The sequence below is a fragment of the Microtus pennsylvanicus genome, chromosome 11 (genome assembly GCF_037038515.1).
Source record: "Microtus pennsylvanicus isolate mMicPen1 chromosome 11, mMicPen1.hap1, whole genome shotgun sequence".
NCBI lineage: Eukaryota > Metazoa > Chordata > Mammalia > Rodentia > Cricetidae > Microtus > Microtus pennsylvanicus.
In genome coordinates, this window is record NC_134589.1 from 98,402,302 (window position 1) to 98,428,718 (window position 26,417).

At 43.2% G+C, this 26,417-nt stretch overlaps 1 protein-coding gene across 1 annotated transcript in view; it reads right to left on the minus strand.

Annotated features, from left to right (window-relative positions):
• Positions 1–26,417, minus strand: part of Grin2a (glutamate ionotropic receptor NMDA type subunit 2A) — a 447,114-nt gene that overhangs the window by 96,244 nt on the left and 324,453 nt on the right. The window contains exons 6-8 of the mRNA XM_075942009.1: positions 13,114–13,319; positions 4,525–4,693; positions 4,268–4,421 (exon numbers count right to left, since the gene is read on the minus strand). Of these exons, the coding sequence (XP_075798124.1) occupies positions 4,268–4,421; positions 4,525–4,693; positions 13,114–13,319 (529 nt within the window). The remainder of the gene's footprint in view (positions 1–4,267; positions 4,422–4,524; positions 4,694–13,113; positions 13,320–26,417) is intronic.

A 26,417-nucleotide genomic window follows, 5' to 3' on the forward strand; every position in this document is an offset into this window, starting at 1 on the left:
TGGGCAGTATGCAGGTATCTCAGAGTGTGGGGGGCACAAAGTTCTAAGTCTTACAACATTCTAGAAAGGTCAGAGATCCTGTATATAAATGAACACGTCCACTTAACTGGATTGAGAATATGAACATTAGCGGATTATAGCTGTGTTATCATGTATGATATAGATGGGTTAGAAAATTCAGCAAAAAAATCTTAGTGGACACACCTCCAACTGATTGCATCATATGGAGGATATCACCCCAGATGCAGATGAACTGAAAGCCTTTTCCCAGAAGAAAACACTTGAGTAAAGCGTAGTGAGTGTGACAAAGCCGCTGGGTGGCAAATGCTTTACTATTTTTACAAGTTTTATGAGGTTGTTAATTAGTCAGGAATAGAGTCTGTGGGTCCCCGACACAAGCTGGTTCCAGGGAGGTGATCTCCATGTAAGTCAGGAATAGAGTCTGTGGGTCCCTAACATAGGCAGGTTCCAGGGAGGTGATCATAATGTACAGAAAGGAAGTGATATGTCCAAACCTTAATGGTGTTGGATAATTCAAAACCTGGAGCCAATGAACTGGGATTCTATTTCAATAGTGTGACTATGTTAAAGGGCAGCAGGTGACAGTAGAAATTCCTTGCCTAACACAAAAATGAGCGTAAGGAATCGAGGCGGCAGCTGAAATTTATCTTAGCTGATTTCAGCTAGAATAATAAATACCATTATGTTCCTGGAATCACTGCAACCTGGTAATGAGGTGCATCCAAAAGGAAGATAAGTAGACGGATAATTAGGAAATCAAAAAAGTATTTAATCATCAAGAATGAAGATATTAAAGTAATTCTGCGAGTAGGGTGTACTAATGGCAAGGCGTGTCTTGCTGGCAGACATGATGAGCGCATGAGCTTTTCTGAGGAAAGCCTTCAGCACTCTTAATTGCTGTCTCCATACACCACATGGCGGATGGGGCGACAGATTCCACAATTAAAGCCAGAAATGATGAGTGATGTTCTGTCCCCGGTGCTGAAAAAGCAGCTTCAGTTAATAAAATCACACTTACTAATTAGCTCCCATTTCTCTGTAGGACCTGATAACATCGTTAAAAGTACGGGGAAATTACTACAGCATTTTGCTCATGTGTCAGGACTTTTAAATCTGCAGCAGATTTTGTTTGGCAGAATACATTCTAGTCACAAACATACTAGCCAGAAAAGTGATCCCAGTCACTGATCCAAATGTTTCCTCACTTGAAGGTGACATCATTAGTCTCTTGGCTTGTGATCATGCCTCAGGAAGCAAAGGCTCTGCTTCAAGAGTCTGATTTTAAATTTTATTGAGTTTTTATTTATTTTGTGTATATCACTTGTATGTTGTGTGTGCGTGTGCGTGCATGCGTGCACACGCCCTCATGCATGCACACACACTTGCTTGCCATGGAACAATTGTGGAAGCTATCAGACAACTTGGAGAAATCAATTCTTTCTTTCCATCCTGTAGGTCCCTGGGACCAAACTCAGTGGTTAGGCTTGGTGGTGAATACCTTCACCCACTGAGCCATCATATTGACCCAGTATTCTGGTTTTAATAGATGAAGTACGTGTTTGTATCCTGCTATTTGCAGACCGAGAGAGAGAGAGAGAGAGAGAGAGAGAGAGAGAGAGAGAGAGAGAGAGAAGAGCACTATGAAAAAGAATATAAGTGAACCAGCCCATAGCATCCGAGGCGTGACCCAGAAATATCTTAAATTGCTGCAAGTTATATTCTCCAGTGGTTTCAAACAGATTCAACGTTTACCTATGAAGGAACTTCTGTGTGGAAGACTCCAAGTTAGCATTTCTGTGGATCAAAGAATCTAACCTGCTCAGCAAGCTCTTAGAATTAACTGGAGAGCAGTATTACAAGAGATGCCATCGCTGTCCTTGAAGAGCTGCTGGTTATGGTTTTACACAAAAGCTCAGCAGCGTTACCTGACCGACATTTCCCGAGTGAGTTAATGGAGTTTATGGAGGAGAAAGAATAGGAAATAACGAAGACCGGCACAATCAGATTTTGAGTGTTTAGGCTCTCTGCATGGCTGAGCCCATGAATGGAAAAATGGAGCTTAGCTCGGCTGATTATGACTTTCAAAACCTGCACATGATGTCTGTAAATAAGGGGTGCACAGCCAGTCAGAGAGGAATGTAATCTGGAGACCAGGAGAAGTATGAAGTTTTTGGCATAAAAACAGCTTCCTCCCCACACAACTCATTTTACTTTTAAAGAGACAGTATGAAGAAGGAGTGTTAAATTGGGCAAAAGAGTTGACTTCCTATGGAGATACTCTACAGACACAGGTAAGATTTAAAAAAAAAAAATCTACCCAAATTGGGTTGAGGCCAGATTCAACATCGGCGACCCATTTTTATAAGACAAGGCACTTGATATTCTTTGTCTCTGATTGTGCTGGAAAAAAGTTCTCTCTGGTTCAGGGACATGGAGCGTTTTGTGAAAAAGACTCATTTCTTTCTATGTTACTGCATGGATTCAGTCCTCTCCCAGTCTTTTCCTAACCCCCAGGGCAGCTGCATTGTGCTGAACAGTCTGGTAGGCAGGGCAGGAAAAGAAGCGGAAGAAGCTGAGCGGATGCCTATCTCACACCGACAAAGACTCCGCATTACTGGCAGGAGGAGTCAGTTGCATTTTTCTGGTGTAATGAGGCTCCCTCAAGATATGGATCTCAGAATCTGTATCAAACAAAGGGACAAAGGGGAGAACATAGCAAGATATGTCTTTCTTCATCTTGTTATTAGATCAACACAGGTTGTAAAAATTGAAATAACAACTACATAACTTTTTAAAAGCAGTGAGTGGCAAGGATTTCAACAGCTTAACTGGATTATCAGAAATGAAAATGGCCATTCCCTAAACTACTTTGAAAAGGCAGTCTCCAAAAATCCTGTTAGTCAACACTGCTCAAGGCACAGTGGTTAGGAAGCGCTACTGGCTGCTGATGTGGCATAAATGAAGATAAGGGGGCAAAACTATAGGTTTGCAGTTGGCACACACAGGTCAGTTTGAGTCTGTAATTCAAGCACTTATTGATTTATCTCCATATCTATTTATTCAGTGTGGGCGTGTTTGTGTCTGGGAGTGTGTCTATGTGCACCAATATATGCAGTGCCCATGGAGGTCAGAAGAGGGCGTCAGCTTCTCTGTAACTGGAATTACAGGCCATTGCCGGCTGCCATGTGGGTGTTGGGAACTGAACTCAGATCTTCTGCAAGAGCAGCTAAGTGCTCTTAGCCACTGAGCCATTTCTCCAGCCCTTGTGATTTTCTCTAATGATGTTCTCCTGTCTCTGGAAAAGTATAACTAATTTAGTTGACCTTAATAAAAGCCATTTTCCCTCACTCTTGGAGCTTTTCTCCTGAGATAAACATCTTATCTTTACCTTCCCAAATATGGACAAACTCATTTATATGTGAATACCAAGGAAAAGTTAATAATATAAACTTCATGAAGTTTACAAGATAACTTCCAGAAAATAATTTATAATGGTCACACAGTCACTTTAAAGAAGAAATTAATTGTGCTTGGCTGTGTGCCACGAAGTTGCTATGACTCCTAGCGGGACACACAGTCTGTGTTCATGGGGAGTGACAATAGGAAGAGCAACTCTACCTTGATTACCTTTCATGTAAACACATTTATGGAATTGTTGAAAGGAAAGTTGAAAGCATTTCTTATTTTACAAATTATATGGCAAGGATAGCCACACTCTAAACTAAGAGTGCATTGCTCCTCTGTCAGTGTGTAGTCCTCAGATTATTTATGTTTATTATAGCTCTAGAATAAATCATTGGGCAGTCCCATTACTTCCAGTGGATGAATGATTAGTGGACTGGAAAGTGTGTATGTGTGGAGGGTGAATAAAAGTCTATAGCTTATTTAAATTAACTGCAAGCCAACAGGCTAATTTATTTTTTAGTGTTTTCATGGTTTTAGCAATATATTAATTTTCATCCTACGTAATCAAGACCAGTATCTAAATATGTGACGGTGTTTATCAGCAGAAATGCCCAAGTTAAAGATAAATGAAAAGTACGAGCTGAGGGGATAGGGTGGCCATTAGTTGGAATAGCTCAAATGTTAACATTCTCTGGAATGTTCCACTTGAGGCCTGGGGAATAAATCGGGTCCTCATGCTTACATAGCAAGCTTTTTACCAACTGAGGTAATTACCCAAACCAGGATAAACGCTGCATCTTTTTTTTTCAGAGAAGCAATCTTTACTATAAAACTCACATACCAAGGAAAGCAGAAGGGGAGACGGTGCCATTGCTCCTGGAGACCATGACACTGATTCCTGTCTCCACGAAGGGTACCGAGAAGTCCACCACTTCAGAACGTTCCTCGTTGATGGTGAGTGAGCCCACGGCCATGACTGCTCGTTGGTAGACCACCTGGACGGAAGAAAGAGCATCGCCTTCACCCTCTCTCCCCAGCACCACCAGCCCCCAAGCCCTCTGTTGGGATGAGAACCTGGAGGTAGCAAAGATTACTTACTTCACCTATCATCCCATTCCATACGTTGTTAACCTTTTTCCCGTGCTTCCCATTGGTCACCAGGTAGAGGTCATAGGTGAACTTCACAGTCCTGGACAGCTTCTTCAAGATGTCGATGCAGAACCCCTTGCAACACTTCTTCACATTCATCCCTTCATTGGTCGAGTTGCTGCCAAGACAACCCAGGATCACTGAGATTTACTCTTGAAAGGTTGTGCTCTTGGCTACATATACATTTGTATTTTTGGATGAGAGGATATTTTTGGAAGCTCATAAAAAGGAAGTGAGTTCTAAAAGCAAAAGTTGAAAGTCTTTTGTAGTTTTCATTTGCGTGTGTGTGTGTTAGTGGACATGTATGCAGTGGTCAGAGGAGAATACCACATGCCTTCTATCCCTCACCACTTCTCTCTCTTGAGACAGGGTCTCTCACTGAATCTAAGGCACTTGCCATTTTGGCTAACCTGGCTGGCCAACAAACTCTCAGGGTATGTTTCTTCCCGTCCCCTGTGCAATGCTGGTGTTACAGGAACATGTAGCCATGCCCACCCAGCTTTTGACATGAGTGCTGAGCATTCAAACTCAGGTCTTTGGGCATTCGTGTCCTGCACTCTTATTCACTAAGCTACCTCCTGGACTTCTTGTTTTGTGATACAGGGTTCCATGTAGCCCAGGCTGGCCTCAGACTCCTTATGGAGCTGAGGATGATTTTGAGCTTCTGATTCTCATGTCTCCACCTCTTGTGTGCCAAAAGTATGAGCCACTGCATAGCAGGCAAGCCCTCTATAAGCTGAGCTACATCTGCAGGCCCCAAACTGCTGACGTTTATTGAGTGGAGTTGATTGACTAAGTACCCTGATAAGGGTTGGTAAACTGTGGGCTTCACCTCCATGACATTTCTCTGAATTTGGTATAGCTTACACCCATTACAAGAGGAGAGTTACCAATACTTACTTTTGAAGAGTTTTGAACATGTAAAACCTCTTTAGACCAGAGTATTGCCATCTGTTCTAAACTGATTTTAGAAAAATAAATGTATTGGAAAATGGAGCAGAGAATTTGAAAGGCTTTAGGACAGTAGGGTTTTTCTGCATCTTTACAAGAGAAATGGGGGCTCCGAAGAAAGCATCTAAGTGTCAGGGCCCCTGAGCATCCTCCTGTTCTGGAGCTGTGGATTTTATCTCTAGGCAAAGCAGCCAGTCCAGTGAGGGTTTATTATGCCAGTCTTTCTGTGCAAATGCATGCCATAAAATGCAAAGACGATGTCTCTGAAAGACAACACCTTAGGGCAGGAAAAAGTCCTGGAAGACACAGCAGGGTCTGGGGAGGTGGTTTAGTGTATAAACACTTCCTGCACAAATATAAGGATCAAAGTTCAGATCCTGGAACCCACACAAAAGCCAGGCAGACATGGTGGCTGCCTGTAACCCAGGCTCAAGAGGCAGAGATCGTAAACTGGCTATATAGGCAAGGAATGACTGGTAAATTCTAGGTTTGGTAAGAGACCTTCCATCAATAAACAAAGTAGACAGCAATTAAGAAAGGCCTCTGATGTCAGCTTCAGGCCTCAACAAGTATACATACACACATACATAGATATTTGTGTCCACACAGTTGAACATACACCCACTCACAAACCATATACATATAATAGGCAAAAAAAGATTCTTATGGCATTGCCATATTGAAGATAACCTTGTAACCTCCCATGGCTCTGCTCACGCCTCTTTACAGTCACCTGGCTTGACTCATTTGACAGGTCAGGTTCTAGAGACATCATACAAATCTTTCACAACCAAAGGAAGCACTGTGGTCTTTGAAAACAAGCAGGATATTGTTCCTAGCTAGCCTTACCAGAAGATCAAGGGTTTTTTTGGCAATACACTCAATTCTACCTTGCACCAATGGGTGTCCTATTAGCTCAGTCCTGCAGTTGAGTCCCACAGTCGTGAAATACCTGCTCTATCGGAAAACTCCACTTTTCATGCATTTTCACAGTGAATTGTTAACTAAGAATCAAAATAGTGCTTATGGAAATTCAAGATCAAAATAGGAAAAGGCTTCCATGCCTTATGAAAAAGTAGGGTACCAAGAAATACAAACATAAGCATAGCTACGCAAAATCAAACCTCTCAAAATGGCAATCCAGAAAAGCAATGAAAAAGGAAGGATAGTTTATTTGACAGGAGTGATTTTTTTTTCTTTCCTATGCTTTTGAAATATTCCCCCACATTTTCTAGTGAGTGTGCATTCTGCATCTAATTAGATACACATGCCAATATGTGTATAGATATACACATACAAACATATGTAAGGCCTCATAGATGTCTATCCAAGTCTGCGTGCAGGGATGTGGGCATGTTTGACAGAGTAACTGGTAGTGGTAGTGGGTTGCAAGCTCCAACTTTTTTCCTTATTTCAAGTCCATGTGTGTCCTCACTTGACTTGGTGTTTTAACCTTTACACCTGATCCTATTCCAACCTTCTACTCAATCATCTAACTTTCTTTGGCCAGATGTGTCATGATGACTTCCCTAGCTTAGCCTTCAACCTTAGTGATCTTTCCTGACCTTCCCCCCTCATCTTGGAGTCACATCTGCATACATTCACTCACATACAATGACTGCTGGGATCAATGTTACAAAATGATATAGCAAGTGACTACCTGCTTCTCCCCTACCAAATACTAAGAACAGAGGGTTTAAGTTATAGTGGACTAAGAAACAACAGAAACACAGCCTAGGTACATTCAATCAATCACAGGTCCAGTTACCATTTTCCTTTCTGTATATTAGCTTTGACATGTGTGCCCTGATGAGATTCTCTTTCTTCCTCATGGCAACTGTACCACACACAGATACCTCTTCCTCTAGCTAAGATTCCTGGGATGTGTTAGACAAAAGTTACAGAGACTCCATATTTTAGAGTCAGTATCACGGGTACCTTCTGGTCTTGCTGAAAGTCTCAGCCAGCTTTTGAGCTAGTGACCTCCCTTGACCACAAGGTTTAGTTCTAGATATAGATGGCTGCAGTGAATGCTCACCCCATAGGCCTCCTATGTGTAAGCAGCTAGGTCCTAAAGACACACATGAAAGAGATGATATGATAGTATACATAAGCGACCCCAAAAACTCTACCAAAGAACTCCTACAGCTGATAAACACCTTTAGTAATGTGGCAGGATACAAGAACAACTCCAAAAAATCAGTTGCCTTCCTATATACTAAGGATAAGGAAGCAGAGAGGGAAATCAGAGAAGCATCACCTTTCACGATAGCCACAAATAGCATAAAATATCTTGGGGTAACTCTGACCAAGGAAGTGAAAGATCTATTTGACAAGAACTTTAAGTCTTTGAAGAAAGAAATTGAAGAGGACACCAGAAAATGGAAGGATCTCCCTTGCTCTTGGATTGGGAGGATCAACATAGTAAAAATAGCAATTCTACCAAAAGCAATCTATAGATTCAGTGCAATCCCCATCAAAATCCCATCAAATATCTTCACAGATCTGGAGAAGACAATAATCAACTTCATATGGAAAAACAAAAAACAATCTTATACAATAAAGGATCATCTGGAGGCATTACCATCCCTGACTTCAAACTCTATTACAGAGCTACAGTATTGAAAACAGCTTGGTATTGGCATAAAAACAGAGAACTCGACCAACGGAATCAAATAGAAGACCCTGACTTTAACCCACAAACCTATGAACAACTGATTTTCGATAAAGGAGCTAAAAGTATACAATGAAAAAAGAGAGCATCTTCAACAAATTGTGCTGGCAAAACTGGATGTCAATCTGTAGAAGAATGAAATAGATCCATATCTTTCACCATGCACAAAACTCAAGTCCAAATGAATTAAAGACCTCAATATCAGTCTGAACACACTGAACCTGATAGAAGAGAAAGTGGGAAGTACTCTACAGCACATGGGCACAAGAGACCACTTCCTACGTATAACCCCAGCAGCACAAACATTAATGGCCTCATTGAATAAACAGGACCTCCTGAGACTGAGAAGCTTCTGTAAAGCAAAGGACACTGTCACTAAGACAAAAAGGCAACCCACTGACTGGGAGAAGATCTTCACCAACCCCGCAACTGACAAAGGTCTGATCTCCGAAATATATAAAGAACTCACAAAATAGACTGTAAAAGGCTAATCAACCCAATTATAAAATGGGGCACTGAACTTAACAGAGAATTCTCAACAGAAGAAGTTCAAATGGCCAAAAGACACTTAAGGTCACGCTCAACTTCCCTAGCGATCAGGGAAATGCAAATCAAGACAATTTAAGATACCATCTTACACCTGTCAGAATGGCTAAAATAAAAAACACCAATGATAGCCTTTTCTGGAGAGGTTGTGGAGAAAGGGGTACACTCACCCATTGCTGGTGGGAATGCAAACTTGTGCAACCACTCTGGAAAGCAGTGTGGCGGTTTCTCAGGAAATTCGGGATCAACCTACCCCTGATCAATACCACTCTTGGGAATATACCCAAGAGATGCCCTATCATACAACAAAAGTATTTGCTCAACTATGTTCATAGCAGCATTGTTTGTAATAGCCAGAACCTGGAAACAACCTAGATGCCCTTCAATGGAAGAATGGATGAAGAAAGTATGGAATATATACATATTAGAGTACTACTCAGCAGTAAAAAACAAGGACTTAATGAATTTTGCATGCAAATGGATGGAAATAGAAAACACTATCCTGAGTGAGGTAAGCCAGACCCAAAAAGAGGAACATGGGATGTACTCACTCATATTTGGTTTCTACCCATAAATAAAGGACATTGAGCCTATAATTAGTGATACTAGAGAAGCTAAATAAGAAGGAGAACCCAAAGAAAAACATATAGGAATCCTCCTGAATATTAACCTTCATCTGGCGATGAAAGGAGACAGAGACAGAGACCCGCATTGGAGCACCGGACTGAAATCTCAAGCTCCAAATCAGGAGCAGATGGAGAGAGAGCATGAGCAAGGAACTCAGGACCGCGAGGGGTGCACCCACACACTGAGACAATGGGGATATTCTATCGGGAACTCACCAAGACCAGCTGGCCTGGGTCTGAAAAAGCCTGGGATAAAACCAGACTCGCTGAACATAGCAGACAATGAGGACTACTGAGAACTCAAGAACAATGGCAATGGGTTTTTGATCCTACTGCACGTACTGGCTTTGTGGGAGCCTAAGCAGTTTGGATGCTCACCTTACTAGACCTGGATGGAGGTGGGTGGTCCTTGGACTTCCCACAGGGCAGGGAACCCTGATTGCTCTTTAGGCTGAGAGGGAGGGGGTCTTGATTGGGGGAGGGGGAGGAAAATGGGAGGCCGTGGCGGGGAAGAGAAATCTTAAATAAATAAATAAATAAAATTATTGGTGCTATAAATCTAGCCAACCACCTATGACTGATGAGGCTGTGGAACCCTGAGGAGAACCTAGTGTTTCCTCTTCCCTAAACCAGGATAATTCTACCTATATTCTGAACATTCTCCTGTATAGTCACAGATAAGTAGAAGCTTCACCCCTCATCAAATATGTAGCAGACAGAGTCCATTACAGAAGACACAGATAGTCAAGATACAGAGAACAACTGACCATGGGTTCCCAGCCCCAAATGCTACATCTATGACACAACCAACAACACAATCAACACAATCCCTCCACCTGAGGAACACTGCAGGAGAGGAGGCAGAAAGTTCTTAAGAGCCAGAGGACCAGAACATTTGCTTCAAACTAGTGTCTTCTAATACCATATACATATATATATATATGTGTGTGTGTGTGTGTGTGTGTGTGTGTGTATTTATATACAGAAAAATATATAATACTTTGATATGTAATATATAAAATAATTTCTCTTGAGGAAGAGACCTGGTCAGTTGTCCTCATCAACTTAGACCATGAAACCCAATATGGACAAGTTCAACAGAACCGCCATATACGGACTGCCTATGCACGCTTCAGCATTGCCAGGGCATAAATTTTATTTTTTTCATTCATTTCATATAAAATAATTTTAAATATTAATATATATTTCAATGAATTCTCTCTTCCATTCAATGATTTGACAGGTGAAGAGTTTATTGGTAGCCTGACCATTTATGTTCACAGATCAAGGAAAATAATCTTTCCAATTTTCTCTCCATGTCGTCAACACTTTGCAGAGCCGATGGAAACTCATTTCTCAGATTCTGGAGAAGCCACTGTTTCAAAGGCGAGATGTGAGCCACAAAAAGGTCTTCCTCATGAGAGTTCGCCAAGAAAACAAATGTGCTCCCCCTGTCTGGTTGGAATCTTCCTGTAGCCCTGCACAGAACCTTTTATTGTGGAAAAGCAGCTGTTCTCATCTATGTTAATGCTGGCATTAGAGGATCCTGGTATATCTATTGCTCTAAGTTAAATCCAACACACACAGCCATAGCAAGTCCCTCTCATTTCCACATGGAAAAGGAGAAGTTGAAAGCTACTACCTCCCTGCAAGTACCCAAACTACAAACTTGAACATATTAAGCTGTTTAATCTTCAATAGAAAAGTCAATTCTTTTAAAGAGACTAATTTATTTGGGTTCATGTTTCTCTATAGAAATGTGACTTGGGACTTTAATCTACTTGGTTTTGCCTCCAAAACTACTGACTATAGTATATAATAAATATAATATAATATAATATAATATAATATAATATAATATAATATAATTCATATCATAAGCTCATATACCCCAGGCTGGTCTCAAATTCATTACATACTCAAGCATAAACCTGAACTTCTGACCTCCATATTCCTTTTCTGGAGTGCTAAAATTAAAGGCTTGCACCACTGTACCCAGTCAAGTAGTTCTAGGGACTGACCCCAGGGCCTCATGCACACTAGGGAAGCATTCTACCACTGAGATAGGTTATAGGTTCCCAGTCAGCTGACTGACTTTACACAAGTAAACTTTACACACTTGGGAAACACAAGGAGCCCTGCTTGATTGGCTGCTTCGGGCAGAGGGCTGTGATGGTCAGAGGTACCCTGCTGAGGCTAAGCTTTTCATCTGATCAGTTTCAGCCCACAGACTCCAGCCCCTCTGCATGAACCCCTTTCCCACACTCTTTCCTCACAATTCTTCCAGCCCCCTCGTCTCCAGCCTTCAATGGGTTCCCTTTGGTTTATCAAGCTTTGGTTTCTCAACTCTTTCTCGTCATGGGGTCTTTGGATGTTCTTCCTCCAGGCCTTCAGATGTCTAACCTGGGGTAAAAGTCACCCAGTACACCAGTGCATGGGAGAAACTGTGTCCACTAATTGACTAATACACTGCTGAAGCTCTTGGCATAGGTCCCACTGCAGAAGCAGGGCACTAGGCATTCACAAGGGAGTCACAGCAGGAACAGCCACCATTCAAAGGCAGTATTCCCAGAGCCTTGCATCTGGGCTTGTCTCCGCCAGATCGCATATTTCTGGTGGGCTGACCTTCCGATTTGTCAGCTGAAGTCTCTCTGCATAATCCTGAAGATCGCAACACTATACCTTACCTTGTGATCTTAACACTCTTACATAGGCCAGCATACCCTCCTGTCACCTCCCCTGTAGATCCCTACAAGGCCTAACCGCATTCATTTGCCCTGGTCCTTCACTGACTGAGTTGTTTTTAACCATTTTCAACACGTGACTGCAAGATCCTTGTCTTGACCATAAATGCATCTGTATCCCGAAAGGGTCTGTACATGAAGGAGAACCCTAAACTAACTTACTATATCAACTTTCTCTTCAGTGTGAGAAAAGAGAAAAGGGCACAAATGCAGCCCATTCCCACCCGGAACCCACCCAAAAGTCATGTGCAAGACTAGCATCACCTCAAACCCAGGCAGGTTTAATTTAAACCTAAAAAGTAAAGTACCCATCTGTGAAATATAAGAGACAGAAAGAACAGGCTGGAGGGGACAAAAACGAGGGAGTCGATAACAAAGAGACCGGAGGGCAGGTGAGGTGGCGATGCCATTTCTTGGCCCCATACTGCATGGTCTTAAACAGGTTTAATCATTGCTTTTTTTTTATTTGTGTGAGTGGTGTGTGTGTGTGTGGTCCGTGTAGGCGTGTACACATGCGGAGGCCAGAGAACAAACCTGGGTGTTTCCTCAGAAAAACTGTACACCTCACTACCCTGAAATTCAACAAGTAGGTTGGGCTGGCTGTCCAGCGAGTCCTCGGAATCCATTTGTCTCTACCTTCCCAGTGTGCCACTATGCCTCACTGGCTTTTTATTATTATTAATATGGATTTAGGGGCTCAAACTCAGGTCTTTGTGCTTACAAGACAAGCCCTTGACCAACCAATTCATCTCTCTAACCCTGAAGAGGTTCTTACTATTCCTCCAATCTGCTAGTATCACTTTCCTATGAACAAAACCCCCTACTCCGTGTCAACATTGGAATGAAATAGGTGCATACGTGGCAGATCTCCAGGCATGCTAATCTACATGATCATAACCGTGGGATATGTTTGATATTATGGCTGGATTGTGCAGACTGTTGCAAAGCTCCTAGCTAGGACTGAACACATTCAGCCAAGAGCATCCCCACAACTCACTTGATCTTGACAAACTTCCGACACGGCACTGTGTTCCTCACGCAGGTCTCTGTCAGCGGGTCGATGTCTTCCACGATGACGAAGGGGGCTTCCTCCAGGGTGACAATGCTCAGGTGGTTGTCGTCTGGCTCACAGTCAGAAAAGGACTTGTACCTCGGCCATACAGCGTGTCTCAGGCTCAGGGTCTGATTCTCCCATTTGCCCACCTGGGTCACAAACACAAAGACACATTACCCTTTGATACCTCACTGACTTCAGAAAGGCAGGTTCTTCCCGCAGGAGGCAGGGGAGAGGACATCTAACAGCCTGAGGGGCTTAACTGCTGCATGCCTTGATGGATACTTTCCTTGTGCACTAAGAAAGATGGTGAGGACCTGAATATTGGGCAGCTCCTCCACATCCCAGAGAACCCTAGAGTCAACCCTGGAAGTGATGACTACCATATGTACGTCTGGGGCTTCCCAGAAAGCTCCAATGATCTGCCAGAGTTCAGGGCAAGAGTGTCATGGAAATAGCAGGTTTCTATTGATATTGTAGAGAAAGGAAAATGAAAGTCGGAAGCACCAAATATGCTGAGAAATAGAAAGAAGAGAGTAATGGGAGGTGAATGAGCAAAAAATGAGAGGAAGATTGAGCAAGAAGGTGACCTAAGGGGCAGAGCACTGATGAAATTAGAAGCATCATTTCATCCTGATGTGGTCCCAGTTAAGTTGCAAATGAAGGTGAACTTTTCCTAATCCACAGAGCGGAGACTATTACTGCTTAGCACGCATCAAGACCTGTCAAAACAGAATCGATTGTATTCCCTCTGAGCAGCAGCCAGCATCTTAGTGAAATCAAATTGAAGGCTGTATGTTTTGAACCTTAATTTTATTTGACAGTTTATTGGCACTGTTCACATACTCCCCGGGAAAAGCCTGCCTCCATGCCTTGCTCTCTCCTTCCTCCTCCTGAGCAGTGGTCTGACACCTCAGCAGAGAGGCTAAGTGCCAAGTGCAGGCTTGTCTGTGCTGATGTGACCCGCTCACCTCTCCTTGGGTGACGTGAGTACCACCAGAAATGAATCTCAAGCCCTTAAAGAGAAGCCAGGCACACTGAGTACCAGAGGTGATGAGGTGAAAGGAACGAGAATTTCTGCTCTCTGAGATTACCTCATCATTTGTACTGGAAAATTTTCGCTGCCTGTAAAGAAACATCCCATGTGGCTAATTACAAAATTGTCTAGCTTTGGTGATAGCGTCCTTTTTTAGACACAAGGGTTGCCAGACTAATTTGGTGAGACAAACATGCTCATCTTTCCATGATGTGAAATATAAGCTCAGGAAAGGGTGGAGTCTGTAGAATGTTTTCTTTGTTCAGCATTGATTTATTGCACACCTACTGTGTGCTGGTACCAGCCTAAAATGGTTCTTGCCTTCCTGGTCCTGTCAGTCAGATGAGGGACAGTGACCAAAATAATAATACCAAATCAATACATATATTAAACTTTGCTGTTGGAGAGATGGCACAGTCAGTGAGTGGTTGTACCACTCAGTCCCTATAACTCATGTGATAAAGTAGGACATGCTGGAATATTCTTGCAGTTCCACTGTTGGGGGGGAAAAGTCAGGTGGATCTCTGGACCTTACTGGCTACCAAGCTTAGCAAAGTCAGTGAATTCCACAACACTGAGAGACACTCGGAAGGAAGGAAGGAAGGAAGGAAGGAAGGAAGGAAGGAAGGAAGGAAGGAAGGAAGGAAGGCCCTTCACATCTCCCCAAACCAGGTAGACAGCATCTTGAGAAACAACACCTAAACACACACACACACACACACACATTTGCACACACATGAATGCATATATAAGCATAAATGTGCATATTTTAAACAAACATTTCCATTCCTTTTCATTTTTCTCGAAAACCTCAAATCTGACCTTTCAAAGAGGCTGGGTAGCAGAGTGGTCAGGACAAAGGCTCCGAGGGCTCATACATTCCGAGTGTTCCTACCATCTTCACCCTTTAGCTGAATAACTGTGAGAAGGTCACTTAACCTGTCCGAGCTTCACTTTTTCCATTTGTAAAATGCAGGAAACAAGCAGAACTGAGGACTAGAATGAGGTCTAAATGAGACAAAAATGTACACAATGTACAAAGCCCAGAAGCTAGCAAGGCACAGAAAGTAGTCAGTGGATGTCCTCAATCTGTTGTTAGCATTTATGTTAGCATCCTGTTAGCGTCCACCTCCTCTGAAAAGCCATCTTTGCTGTCCCCGGAGATGGAGAACTCTGTGCCTATCTCCGCTGTGGCATTCCATACTACAGTTACACAAGATCACTTCTGTGTAGCAAGGAGACATGGTCACTTAATCTATGTGCCCGCCCCACACCCAGATCCTACACGGTTAACGTTATAGTTTCAACTTCATAGTTCAGCACAGAGGGCTTGTGTAACTTTCCCTAACTCACACAGTGAGCTAACTACTCCTTTTGGCTCTCTGAGATTCAAACTTACTGCCCACCACACTCTTGGTGCTTCTATTCATTCATCCTTGATAATTACACTATAGTTCCAAGGCTCTTCCTGCCTTCCAGATGTAGCTTCCCAATTCCCATGTAAATAATATGCATGTGATTTGAGCTGAGCCAATGAGAGACATCCCTGGAAATATTGCTCAGCCTATTAGGATACAGTTGTCATGATGGGAACAATCTGTTAGACAATGAATATTGAGCTAGGTAATAGAAATACCAGAACACTACAGTGAAGGCAGTGTGTGTGTGTGTGTGTGTGTGTGTATGTGTTCGGAGGGTGTGCGTACAAGTGCATGAGAGTTAAGGTCAGAGGTCAGTCTTGGATGTTGTTCACCAGACACTGTCTACCTTGTTTCATTTTTGTTTTTGAAAGCATTTGTTTTCTTTTATAGATTATAATTTAATTACAAGATTTCTCCCTTCCTTTCCTCCCTCTAAGCCCTTCCATATATCCTTTCCCACACTCCATCAAATTCATGGCCTCTTTTTTCACTAATTGCTATTGTATCCATGTATATACATCTCTCTATATAAAACATATATGTATTCATATATACATACATATGTGTGTATGTGTACGTATATGTTCAGTCCATATAAAGTTACTTCTTTGTATGTTTTCAGCAGTGACAGTTTGACACTGGACAACCAGTTGGTCAACTCTTCCCTGGGGGAAGCCACCTCTCCTCCTCTGGGCATTCTCCAGTTGTTTGTAGGTCTCAGTGTACAGGTGAGGCTTGGTTTTTAGTTGGTGTTCCTCACTAGCCTGAAGACCACTGATCAGGCCAGCCTTGCAGGTCAGTGAGCTTGGGGATAGATGTGATTCTACCTCCCTGGCACTGGGACTAGAGGTGAACACCACCTGGCTTTTTGCCTTGCCTAAGTGGGATGGTACCCAGGTCTTCATGCTTGCAGGACTCTTAACTGACTGAATCATTTCCTGGGCTCCCTTGGGGTCTCACCAGACTCAGTATTGACTTTCCTGAGTTCAGTCTCGGCAATACTTTTTGTTTTTTCTTTTTCTTTTTTTGTCTCACTTTTTATTTTATTTTTTTAAAAAAGAAAACAAATGATTTTTTTCATTTTATATATCAATCCCAGTTCCCACTCCCTCCCCTCCTCCCATTCCCTCCACTTACTCCCCCAGCCCAACCCCTCATCCACTCCCCAGAGAAGGTAAGAAACATTTCTCCAAGGAAGGACCAAGGCCCTTCCCACTATATCCAGGTTGAGCAAGATATCCATCCAAAGAGAATGGGTTCCAAAAAATCCAGTGACACTGCCAGTGGCCCCACAGTCTGCTCCAGCCATACAACTGTCACCCACATTCAGAGGGTCTAGCTTGGTCCTATGCTGGTTTCTTCCCTGTCTGGCTGGAGTTGGTGAACTCCCATTAGCTCAGGTAGACTGTTTCAGTGGGTGAACCCATCATGGTCTTGACCTCTTTGCTCTTATTTTCACTCCTCCCACTCTTCAGCTGAACTTTGGGAGCTCAGCCCAGTCAATGTCTCTGCCCCTGTCTCCATCAGCTGCTGGATGAAGGTTCTATGGTGACATTTAAGATAGTCATCAATCTGACTACAGGGCAAGTCCAGTTCAGGTACCCTCTCCACTATTGCTTAGGGTCTTATCTGGGGTCATCTTTGTGGATTCCTGGGAATTTCTCTAGTGCCAGGTTTCTTGTAAGCCCCAGAATGGCTCCTTCAATCAAAATATCTTTTTCCTTGCTCTCCATCTCTATTCTTCCCCTTTCTCAACTACTCCGTATCCTCAAGCTCTCCTCCCCACTCCACTTTTTACCTCCACCTCCCCTCTGCTCTCCCTTTTCCTCCCACCCCCATGCTCCCAGTTTTGCCAAGAGATCTTGTCTATTCCCCCTTCCCAGGGGGATCAATATATGTTTCTCTTAGGGTTCACCTTTTTACTCGGCTTCTCCAGGGTCATAGACTATAGGCTCAATATCCTTTGCCTTATTAGCTTAGCATTCACTTATGTGTGAGTACATACCATGTTCATCTTTCTGGATCTGGGTTACCTCATTCGGGATGTTTTTTTCTAGTTCCATTCATTTGCATGCAGATTTCAAGATGTAATATGTTTTTAGCCCTGAGTAGTACAAATTCTTTTTACGAGGCTACAGTTATCCTGATACTGAAACCACACAAAGATTCAACCAAGAAAGAGAATTACAGACCAAACTCCCTCATGAACGTTAATGCAAAAATACTCAATAAAATACTGGCAAACTAAATCCAAGAACATATAAAAAAAATTATCCACCATGATCAAGTCAGCTTCATCCCATGCAGGGATAGTTCAACATACAAAAATCTATCAATGTAATCCACCATATAAATAAACTAAAAGAAAAAAACAATATGATCATTTCATTAGATGCTGAAAAAGTGTTTGACAAAATCCAACACCCATTCATGTCTTAGAGAGTGTAGGGATACAAGGAACATACCTAAACATAATAAAGGCAATATACAGCAAGCCAACAGCCAACATCAAATTAAATGGAGAGAAACTCAAAGCGATTCCACTAAAAATAGGAACAAGGCAAGGCAACGTTGTCCACTCTCTCCATATCTATTCAATATAGTACTTGAAGTTCTGGCTAGAGCAACAAGACAACAAAAGGAGACCAAGGGGATAGAAATGGAAAAGGAAGAAGTCAAACTTTTGCTTCTTTACTTCTTTATCATATATATATATATATATATATATATATATATATATATATATATATGAAACACCATTCAAAACAGCCACAATAACATAAAATATCTTGGGGTAACACTTACTGAAGAAGTGAAAAATTTGTTTGACAAGAATTTAAGTCTTTAAAGAAAGAAACTGAAGAAGATTCCAGAAAATGGAAAGATCTCCCATGCTCTTGGATAGGTAGGATCAACATAGTAAAAACGGAAATCCTACAAAAAGCAATGTGTAGATTCAATGCAGTGCCATCAAAATCCAAACATGATTTTTCACAGACCTTGGAAGAACAATAATCAACTTCATATGGAAAAACAAAAATCTCAGGATAGCTAAAACAATCCTGTACAAGAAAGGAACTTTCAGAGGCATCACCATCCCTGATATCAAGCTCTATTATAGAACTAAAGTAATGAAAACAGCTTGGTATTGGCATAAAAGCACACAGATTGACCAATGGAATTAAATTGAAGACCTGGATATTAATCCACACACCTATGAACACCTGATTTTTTTGACAAAGAAGCTAAAATTATACAATGGAAAAAAGAACGCATCTTCAACAAATGGTGCTGGCATAACTGGATGTCAACATGTAGAAGAATGCTAATAGATCCGTATCCATCCCCATGCACAAAACTCAAGTCCAAATGGATTAAAGACCTCAATTAAATCTGACCACACCAAACCTGATAGAATAGAAAGTGAGAAATAGCCTTCAATGCATGGGCACAGGAGACCACTTCCTAAATATAACACCAGTAGCACAGACATTGAGAGCAACATGAAATAAATGGGACTTCCTGAAACTAAGAAGCTTCTGTAAAGCAAAGGACACAGTCAATAAGACAAAACAGGCTACAGAATGGGAAAAGCTCTTCACTAAGCCCACATCAGACAGAAGACTGAACTCCAAAATATATAAAAAATTCAAGAAATTAGACATCAAAATTCCAAATAGTCTAATTAAAAATGTGGTACAGAACTAAACAGAGAATTCTCAACAGAAGATTTTCAAATGGCTGAAAGACACTTAAGGAAGTATTCAACATCCTTTGTCATCAGGGAAATACAAATCAAAATGACTCTGAGATACCATCTTACACCTGTCAGAATGGCTAAGATCAAAAACACCAGTGATAGTGTATGCTGGAGAGGATGTGGAGTAAGGGGAACACTCATCCATTGCTGGTGAGAATGTAAACTTGTACAACCACTTTGGAAATCAATATAGTGGGGTATCAGAAAATTGGGAATCAACCTACCTCAGGATCCAGCAATACCACTCTTGGGTATATAACCAAAGGATGTTCAACTATACCACAAGGACCCATGATCAACTATGTTCATAGCAGCATTACTTATAATAGCCAGAACCTGGAAACAACCTAGATGCTCCTCAGTCAAAGAATGGATAAAGAAAATAGGCACCACTTTTAGTACCATTTTAATTCCTACACACCTCCTGTACAAACAATAAAGTTACAGGCAGATTTTTTTAAAAATCTCTTTTATGAATATTTTTCTTCCTTAAAAACAGCCCTCTACTCACCCAAATAGGCTGGGTGTGAGGGGGGAAAAAAACTTTTGGCTTCAAAATAAACTGAATTTTGATGATAGAGTTTGGGGTATTTTCAGAAAATATACTGAAGTTTGGAGGACAAAGAAAAATAATTGACCTCTGATGGAGAGAAGTGATTTCACTCGAAAGAAATATAAAAAGGAGAAATTAACTTTGTAAGGATTTTTTATCCATTCTTATTAATATAATTTAAATACGGTGCTTTGAGGACGCTAACTGCCCTTCAGCTTCTAGAAAGTGCCCTGTGAATGGGCAATGATTACTCTGAAAATGTTCAGCCAATATGTTCTCAGAGCAAAGATAATTTCAGCTGCAGAAACTGCATGTCTCCAGTTAATGTCTTTGCCTCTTCGTGTCTGGATAAGCTCAGAGGGATGTCACAGGGACAGCAAGCGGCTGGAAGAATTTAGGTTAATAGATGCGTGCATCTCTTTTTCAAATGCTTGATCCTATTTAATCTATTTATGAAATTCTTATAAGATACAATTAAAATAATTGCATAGTTGGCTTTCAGATCTCTAAACCGTAAAAACACATACATGACTGTGGGTGGGGAGGATGCAGCTCAGTCGGCAGAGTGAAGAACACATACATGACTGGGATGGGGGAGGATGCAGCTCAGTCGACAGTGATGAACACACACATGACTGGGGATGGGGGAGGATGCAGCTCAGTCGACAGTGATGGACACATACATGACTGGGATGGGGGAGGATGCAGCTCAGTCAACAGTGATGGACACACACATGACTGGGGATGGGGGAGGATGCAGCTCAGTCGACAGTGATGAACACACACATGACTGGGGATGGGGGAGGATGCAGCTCAGTCAGCACAGTGATGAACACACACATGACTGGGGATGGGGGAGGATGCAGCTCAGTCGACAGTGATGAACACACACATGACTGGGGATGGGGGAGGATGCAGCTCAGTCGACAGTGATGAACACACACATGACTGGGATGGGGGAGGATGCAGCTCAGTCGACAGTGATGAACACACACATGACTGGGGATGGGGGAGGATGCAGCTCAGCTGTCAGAGTGAAGAACACATACATGACTGGGGATGGAAGAATGCCGCTCAGTCAGCACAGTGATGAACACACACATGACTGGGGATGGGGGAGGATGCAGCTCAGCTGTCAGAGTGATGAACACACACATGACTGGGATGGGGGAGGATGCAGCTCAGTCAGCACAGTGATGAACACACACATGACTGGGGATGGGGGAGGATGCAGCTCAGTCGACAGTGATGGACACATACATGACTGGGGATGGGGGAGGATGCAGCTCAGTCGACAGTGATGAACACACACATGACTGGGGATGGGGGAGGATGCAGCTCAGTCGACAGTGATGAACACACACATGACTGGGGATGGGGGAGGATGCAGCTCAGTCAACAGTGATGGACACATACACGACTGGGGATGGGGGAGGATGCAGCTCAGCTGTCAGAGTGATGAACACATACATGACTGGGGATGGAAGAATGCCGCTCAGTCAGCACAGTGATGAACACACACATGACTGGGGATGGGGGAGGATGCAGCTCAGTCGACAGTGATGAACACACACATGACTGGGGATGGGGGAGGATGCAGCTCAGTCGACAGTGATGAACACACACATGACTGGGGATGGGGGAGGATGCAGCTCAGTCGACAGTGATGAACACACACATGACTGGGGATGGGGGAGGATGCAGCTCAGTCGACAGTGATGAACACACACATGACTGGGGATGGGGGAGGATGCAGCTCAGTCGACAGTGATGAACACACACATGACTGGGGATGGGGGAGGATGCAGCTCAGTCGACAGTGATGAACACACACATGACTGGGATGGGGGAGGATGCAGCTCAGTCGACAGTGATGAACACACACATGACTGGGGATGGGGGAGGATGCAGCTCAGTCGACAGTGATGAACACACACATGACTGGGGATGGGGGAGGATGCAGCTCAGTCGACAGTGATGAACACACACATGACTGGGGATGGGGGAGGATGCAGCTCAGTCGACAGTGATGAACACACACATGACTGGGGATGGGGGAGGATGCAGCTCAGTCGACAGTGATGAACACACACATGACTGGGATGGGGGAGGATGCAGCTCAGTCGACAGTGATGGACACACACATGACTGGGATGGGGGAGGATGCAGCTCAGTCAGCACAGTGATGAACACACACATGACTGGGGATGGGGGAGGATGCAGCTCAGTCGACAGTGATGAACACACACATGACTGGGGTGGGGGAGGATGCAGCTCAGTCGACAGTGATGGACACATACATGACTGGGATGGGGGAGGATGCAGCTCAGTCGACAGTGATGAACACACACATGACTGGGGATGGGGGAGGATGCAGCTCAGTTGGCAGAGTGAAGAACACATACATGACTGGGGATGGGGGAGGATGCAGCTCAGTCAGCACAGTGATGAACACACACATGACTGGGGATGGGGGAGGATGCAGCTCAGTCGACAGTGATGGACACACACATGACTGGGGATGGGGGAGGATGCAGCTCAGTCGACAGTGATGGACACATACATGACTGGGGATGGGGGAGGATGCAGCTCAGTCAGCACAGTGATGAACACACACATGACTGGGGATGGGGGAGGATGCAGCTCAGTCGACAGTGATGAACACACACATGACTGGGGTGGGGGAGGATGCAGCTCAGTTGGCAGAGTGATGGCATAGCATGCACAAAGCCCCAGATCTGATCATCAACATTGCATAAAATTGAGTATCAGAAACTCAAGATTACCCTTGGCTCCAAAGCCAGTTTGAGGCTAGCCAGGGCTATAAGAGACCCTGTCTCACAAATAAACAAGCCAGCAACAACAAGGATGCCAAAGTTCTGAATCTAGCCCTCATCGAACCCCCAGGCTGCCTCTGAAACCCACACCCCACCTACACACAGCTCCAAGCAGCCTTTCTTCCGTCTCTGCACCTGTAGTCCGACCTACTGAAATTCTATCAGCTCTTTTTCAGGTCCAACCACCTCAAATGCCAGTTCTCCAGTGGATGGTAATTCTCCATATGAGGTGTGTGTGTGTGTGTGTGTGTGTGTGTGTGTGTGTGTGTGTAATCTCTAGAACCTTTTTATTTCCCTCACTTGTCCTTTCATGAACTCCATACACCTGCAGCAAATGATTCCTATCATTGATGGCAGGAGCCCCGAGGGCTGCACCAGTGACAGTCCTCAGAGAGACCGCCCCTCTTTGCAGCACTTCTTGTCTGGTTGGAGAAAAGTGGAGCAGCTTCCGTCCCATTACAGGGGCTGGCATGCAGATCCGCTTAGCAGTCGGGGTGTGCAAAGTCCAGCCGCAGCACGCCAAAAAGTCCACTGTGATGCTGAACAGAACCACAGCAATATCATCAATTCTTTTTAATAGAATTCAAAGTTAAAAGAGGGGAACTGCCTGCTTACCCAACTCCTCTCCTTGGAGACAGGGCAATAGAGATTGCGAAATTAAAAATCAGAGAAGTTTATTAAAAGTGACAATAGAAGCTGAGTTCACACCAGCTATGCCCCAATCCGACTGGGTTCCTGGAGCTCAGGGGGTGATTTCATAAACAGACGAAAAAGCAGGCTTTCCGACAAAAATTTCGCTTGTGTAAAACATGAGAGAACATTTCACTCCAGTTAATAAGGAGTGATTTTCTTTCAAGCTGGAGGGAAGGTAAGTAACGAAGTCTTCAGGAAGATGAAGTTACAGAGGAAAGCAAAGCAAACAGGAGGCCAATTTCTCTCCACCTGAAACATAAAAATCTTCAAAAGGCGTAAGAGAAGTGACTGTGAAATGATTTCACGTCCATGTTTTGCATAACTAGCATCATCTGTCAGCGCTGTTTCTGGGCCTCTGCAAGCTGGTAACAGGACTAAGTCATTTCGTGTCAGAGGTGGCAGCTGGAGGCCCCAGAAAGATCTGAATTTGGTGGGTCAAGAAATGACAGCACAGGCTGCTGGAGCCTGATGGTAGGCGGAAATGCGCCATGGCCAGAGCGTTTCACAGTGGAGTTCAGTACTTCGCCATATTTGCAGTAAGGATGGTATGTGAGTTCACCTATGGCAGCCAGTACGCGGAAGCCAAGTACTCAGCTTTCTGAGCCAGTTATATGCAAACAAGCTCTACAAAGAAGTTGCTGACAAGCAGTTGTTAGTTAGCTTGCCTTGTTTCAGTGCAGTGGAGACTCAGGGGCCACTTGAGAACCAGACATTTTCAATGCAGCAATTGGAGAAGGTGAAGATATAAAACTTCAATTATTGACTGAGAATGAAGTCAGGGAGGTCATAATAAAAACATGAGCCTTTAATCCCAGAATTTGGGAGACAGAAGCAGGAGGCTCTGTGAGTTCAAGGCTAGCCTAGTCTACATAGTGAGTTTAAGACATCAGGGCTACACAGTGAGGTCCTATCTCAAAACAAACAAAAAACACAGACAAACGAAGAACAAGAATGAACTTGGGCCGGTGACAATGGCTGCCAAGTGTGAGGACTTGACCTAGACTCCTGGACACACATGCTGTAAGAAGAGACCTAACCCCTTCTAGTTGTCCCATGAGCTCCTCATTCACACTGAGGCTCACACGCACACGTGTGCATGCATGTGTATACACACAGAGTAAATAAACAAATGTAACATAAAAATTCAAAAGAATGAACTCCTAGGAATGGGATACTGAATTTATGGGCAAAGTGCTTGCCACACAAGCACGAGGACCTGAGTACAGATCTCCAGACCCAAACTAAAGTTAAACAGGGCTAGAAATGGCATGGCGCCTCTGAAACCCTAGCACTGGGGAGGCAGAGACAGGAACATCCCCTCGTCTCACTGGTTACCTGAGAACCAGAATCAGGAAGCTCCAGACTCCTGAGAAGTCCTTGAAGAACAATGTAGAGAGTGATGGCAGAAGACACCAGACATGAACCTCCTTCCAGACTCTACATCTACAAACACACGTGGATATGCACAACCATGTATTCTTATACCCCACAGGGAGAGAGGCAGAATGACGGAGGACCGGAGGGGGAGGAGAGAGAGGACAGGGAGGGAAGGAGGAAGGAAGAGTCCTAGATTTCCACAGTTCTGAATCTGGCGGGGACCTGAAATTTTGGCTGGAGTCTTAGGGCTTTCTGCTCTGGATTGTCCAAGGACCCTATTTTGAGGAGTACCAGGAAGATTGTAACTTTGGCTACAGGCAGAATTCAATGCAGCTGGAGAAATAGATGGAAATCTTTTTTCCTGGGTGACTTACATAATCAGTGGCAACTGCCAGCAGATCTAAATGAGTTTGATCAGCTATTAGAGCCTTAATTAAATTCCTCTCAGCTGAAATTTCAAAATTGCCTAATTGTTACACAGCTCACATTACAGCTGTTGACTTTTTTCCTTCTGTAACCATTCTCGGGTTGATCCAATATCTTTACAGATAGGAGCGACAACTGTTGTAGAACCGAACACCAATTTGGTCATTTGTGGAGATGTATTTCAGTCTTCGGCATTTCCACAAATAACTCAGATATCTACAACCATTCTTCCTTTTTATTGACGTATATTTATTATATGGTATGAGATTTCAGAAAGACTGATTTTTTTTTCTGTCTGTAATGTTCTTCTTGTTTATTCCCGCTCCCCATACCCCATCCCATCAGTGTCCTTCCTTTGCTTTCAATCCGTCTTCTGCTTTCATGCATGTATGTGTGCACGTGTCTCTGTGTGTGTTTTTATGTGTGTATATCTGTGTGCATGCGCATGAGCATGTGCATGCGTGTGCATATGTGCGCATGCTTGTGTGCGTGCATGTGGGGGAATTATATATAAAGAAACCTAAAACTCATGAATAAGAAATAATGCAGCTCTTGTCTTTCTGTGCCTGGCTTATTTGACTTGATATGATACTCTCCAAATGTATCCATTTTCCAGAAAATGATGAAACTCCATCCTTTGTGGTGGAATAAAATGCCATTGTGGATAAATAGCATGTTTCCTTTATTCACTCACCTAGACTATTCTGTAACCTGGCTATCAAGAACTCTGCAGTGACACATGTATGTGCAGGTATATGGGAGTCAAAAAGACTTCCAGTCCTTCAGATACATGCCCAGGAGCAGCAGAGAGGGATCTTATGGTAATGCTCCTCTCTTCCTGCTCAGTCAATGGGAGAATAGCTCAAGGCTTGTTCTCGTTTGAAATTTAAATTTAGAAGTGGAAGTCTTTGACTTCATTTTCATGAGGAGCTTGTGTATAATCTTTGGGACTCCTCTGTTCCTAGGTCCCCGGGGATGGACAAAAGCCTTATTTCTTCAGTGTCCTTTCAATTATTAAAAGTGATGTGCTTTGCTAATTAGCTAAGCAACTAACAGTGTTTTCTTCCTCCTCTTTGATTGCACATTGCAAAGATCTAACACCAGAGACTTGAAAATTCATGGAAAAAGTAAAAGAACCTCTCAT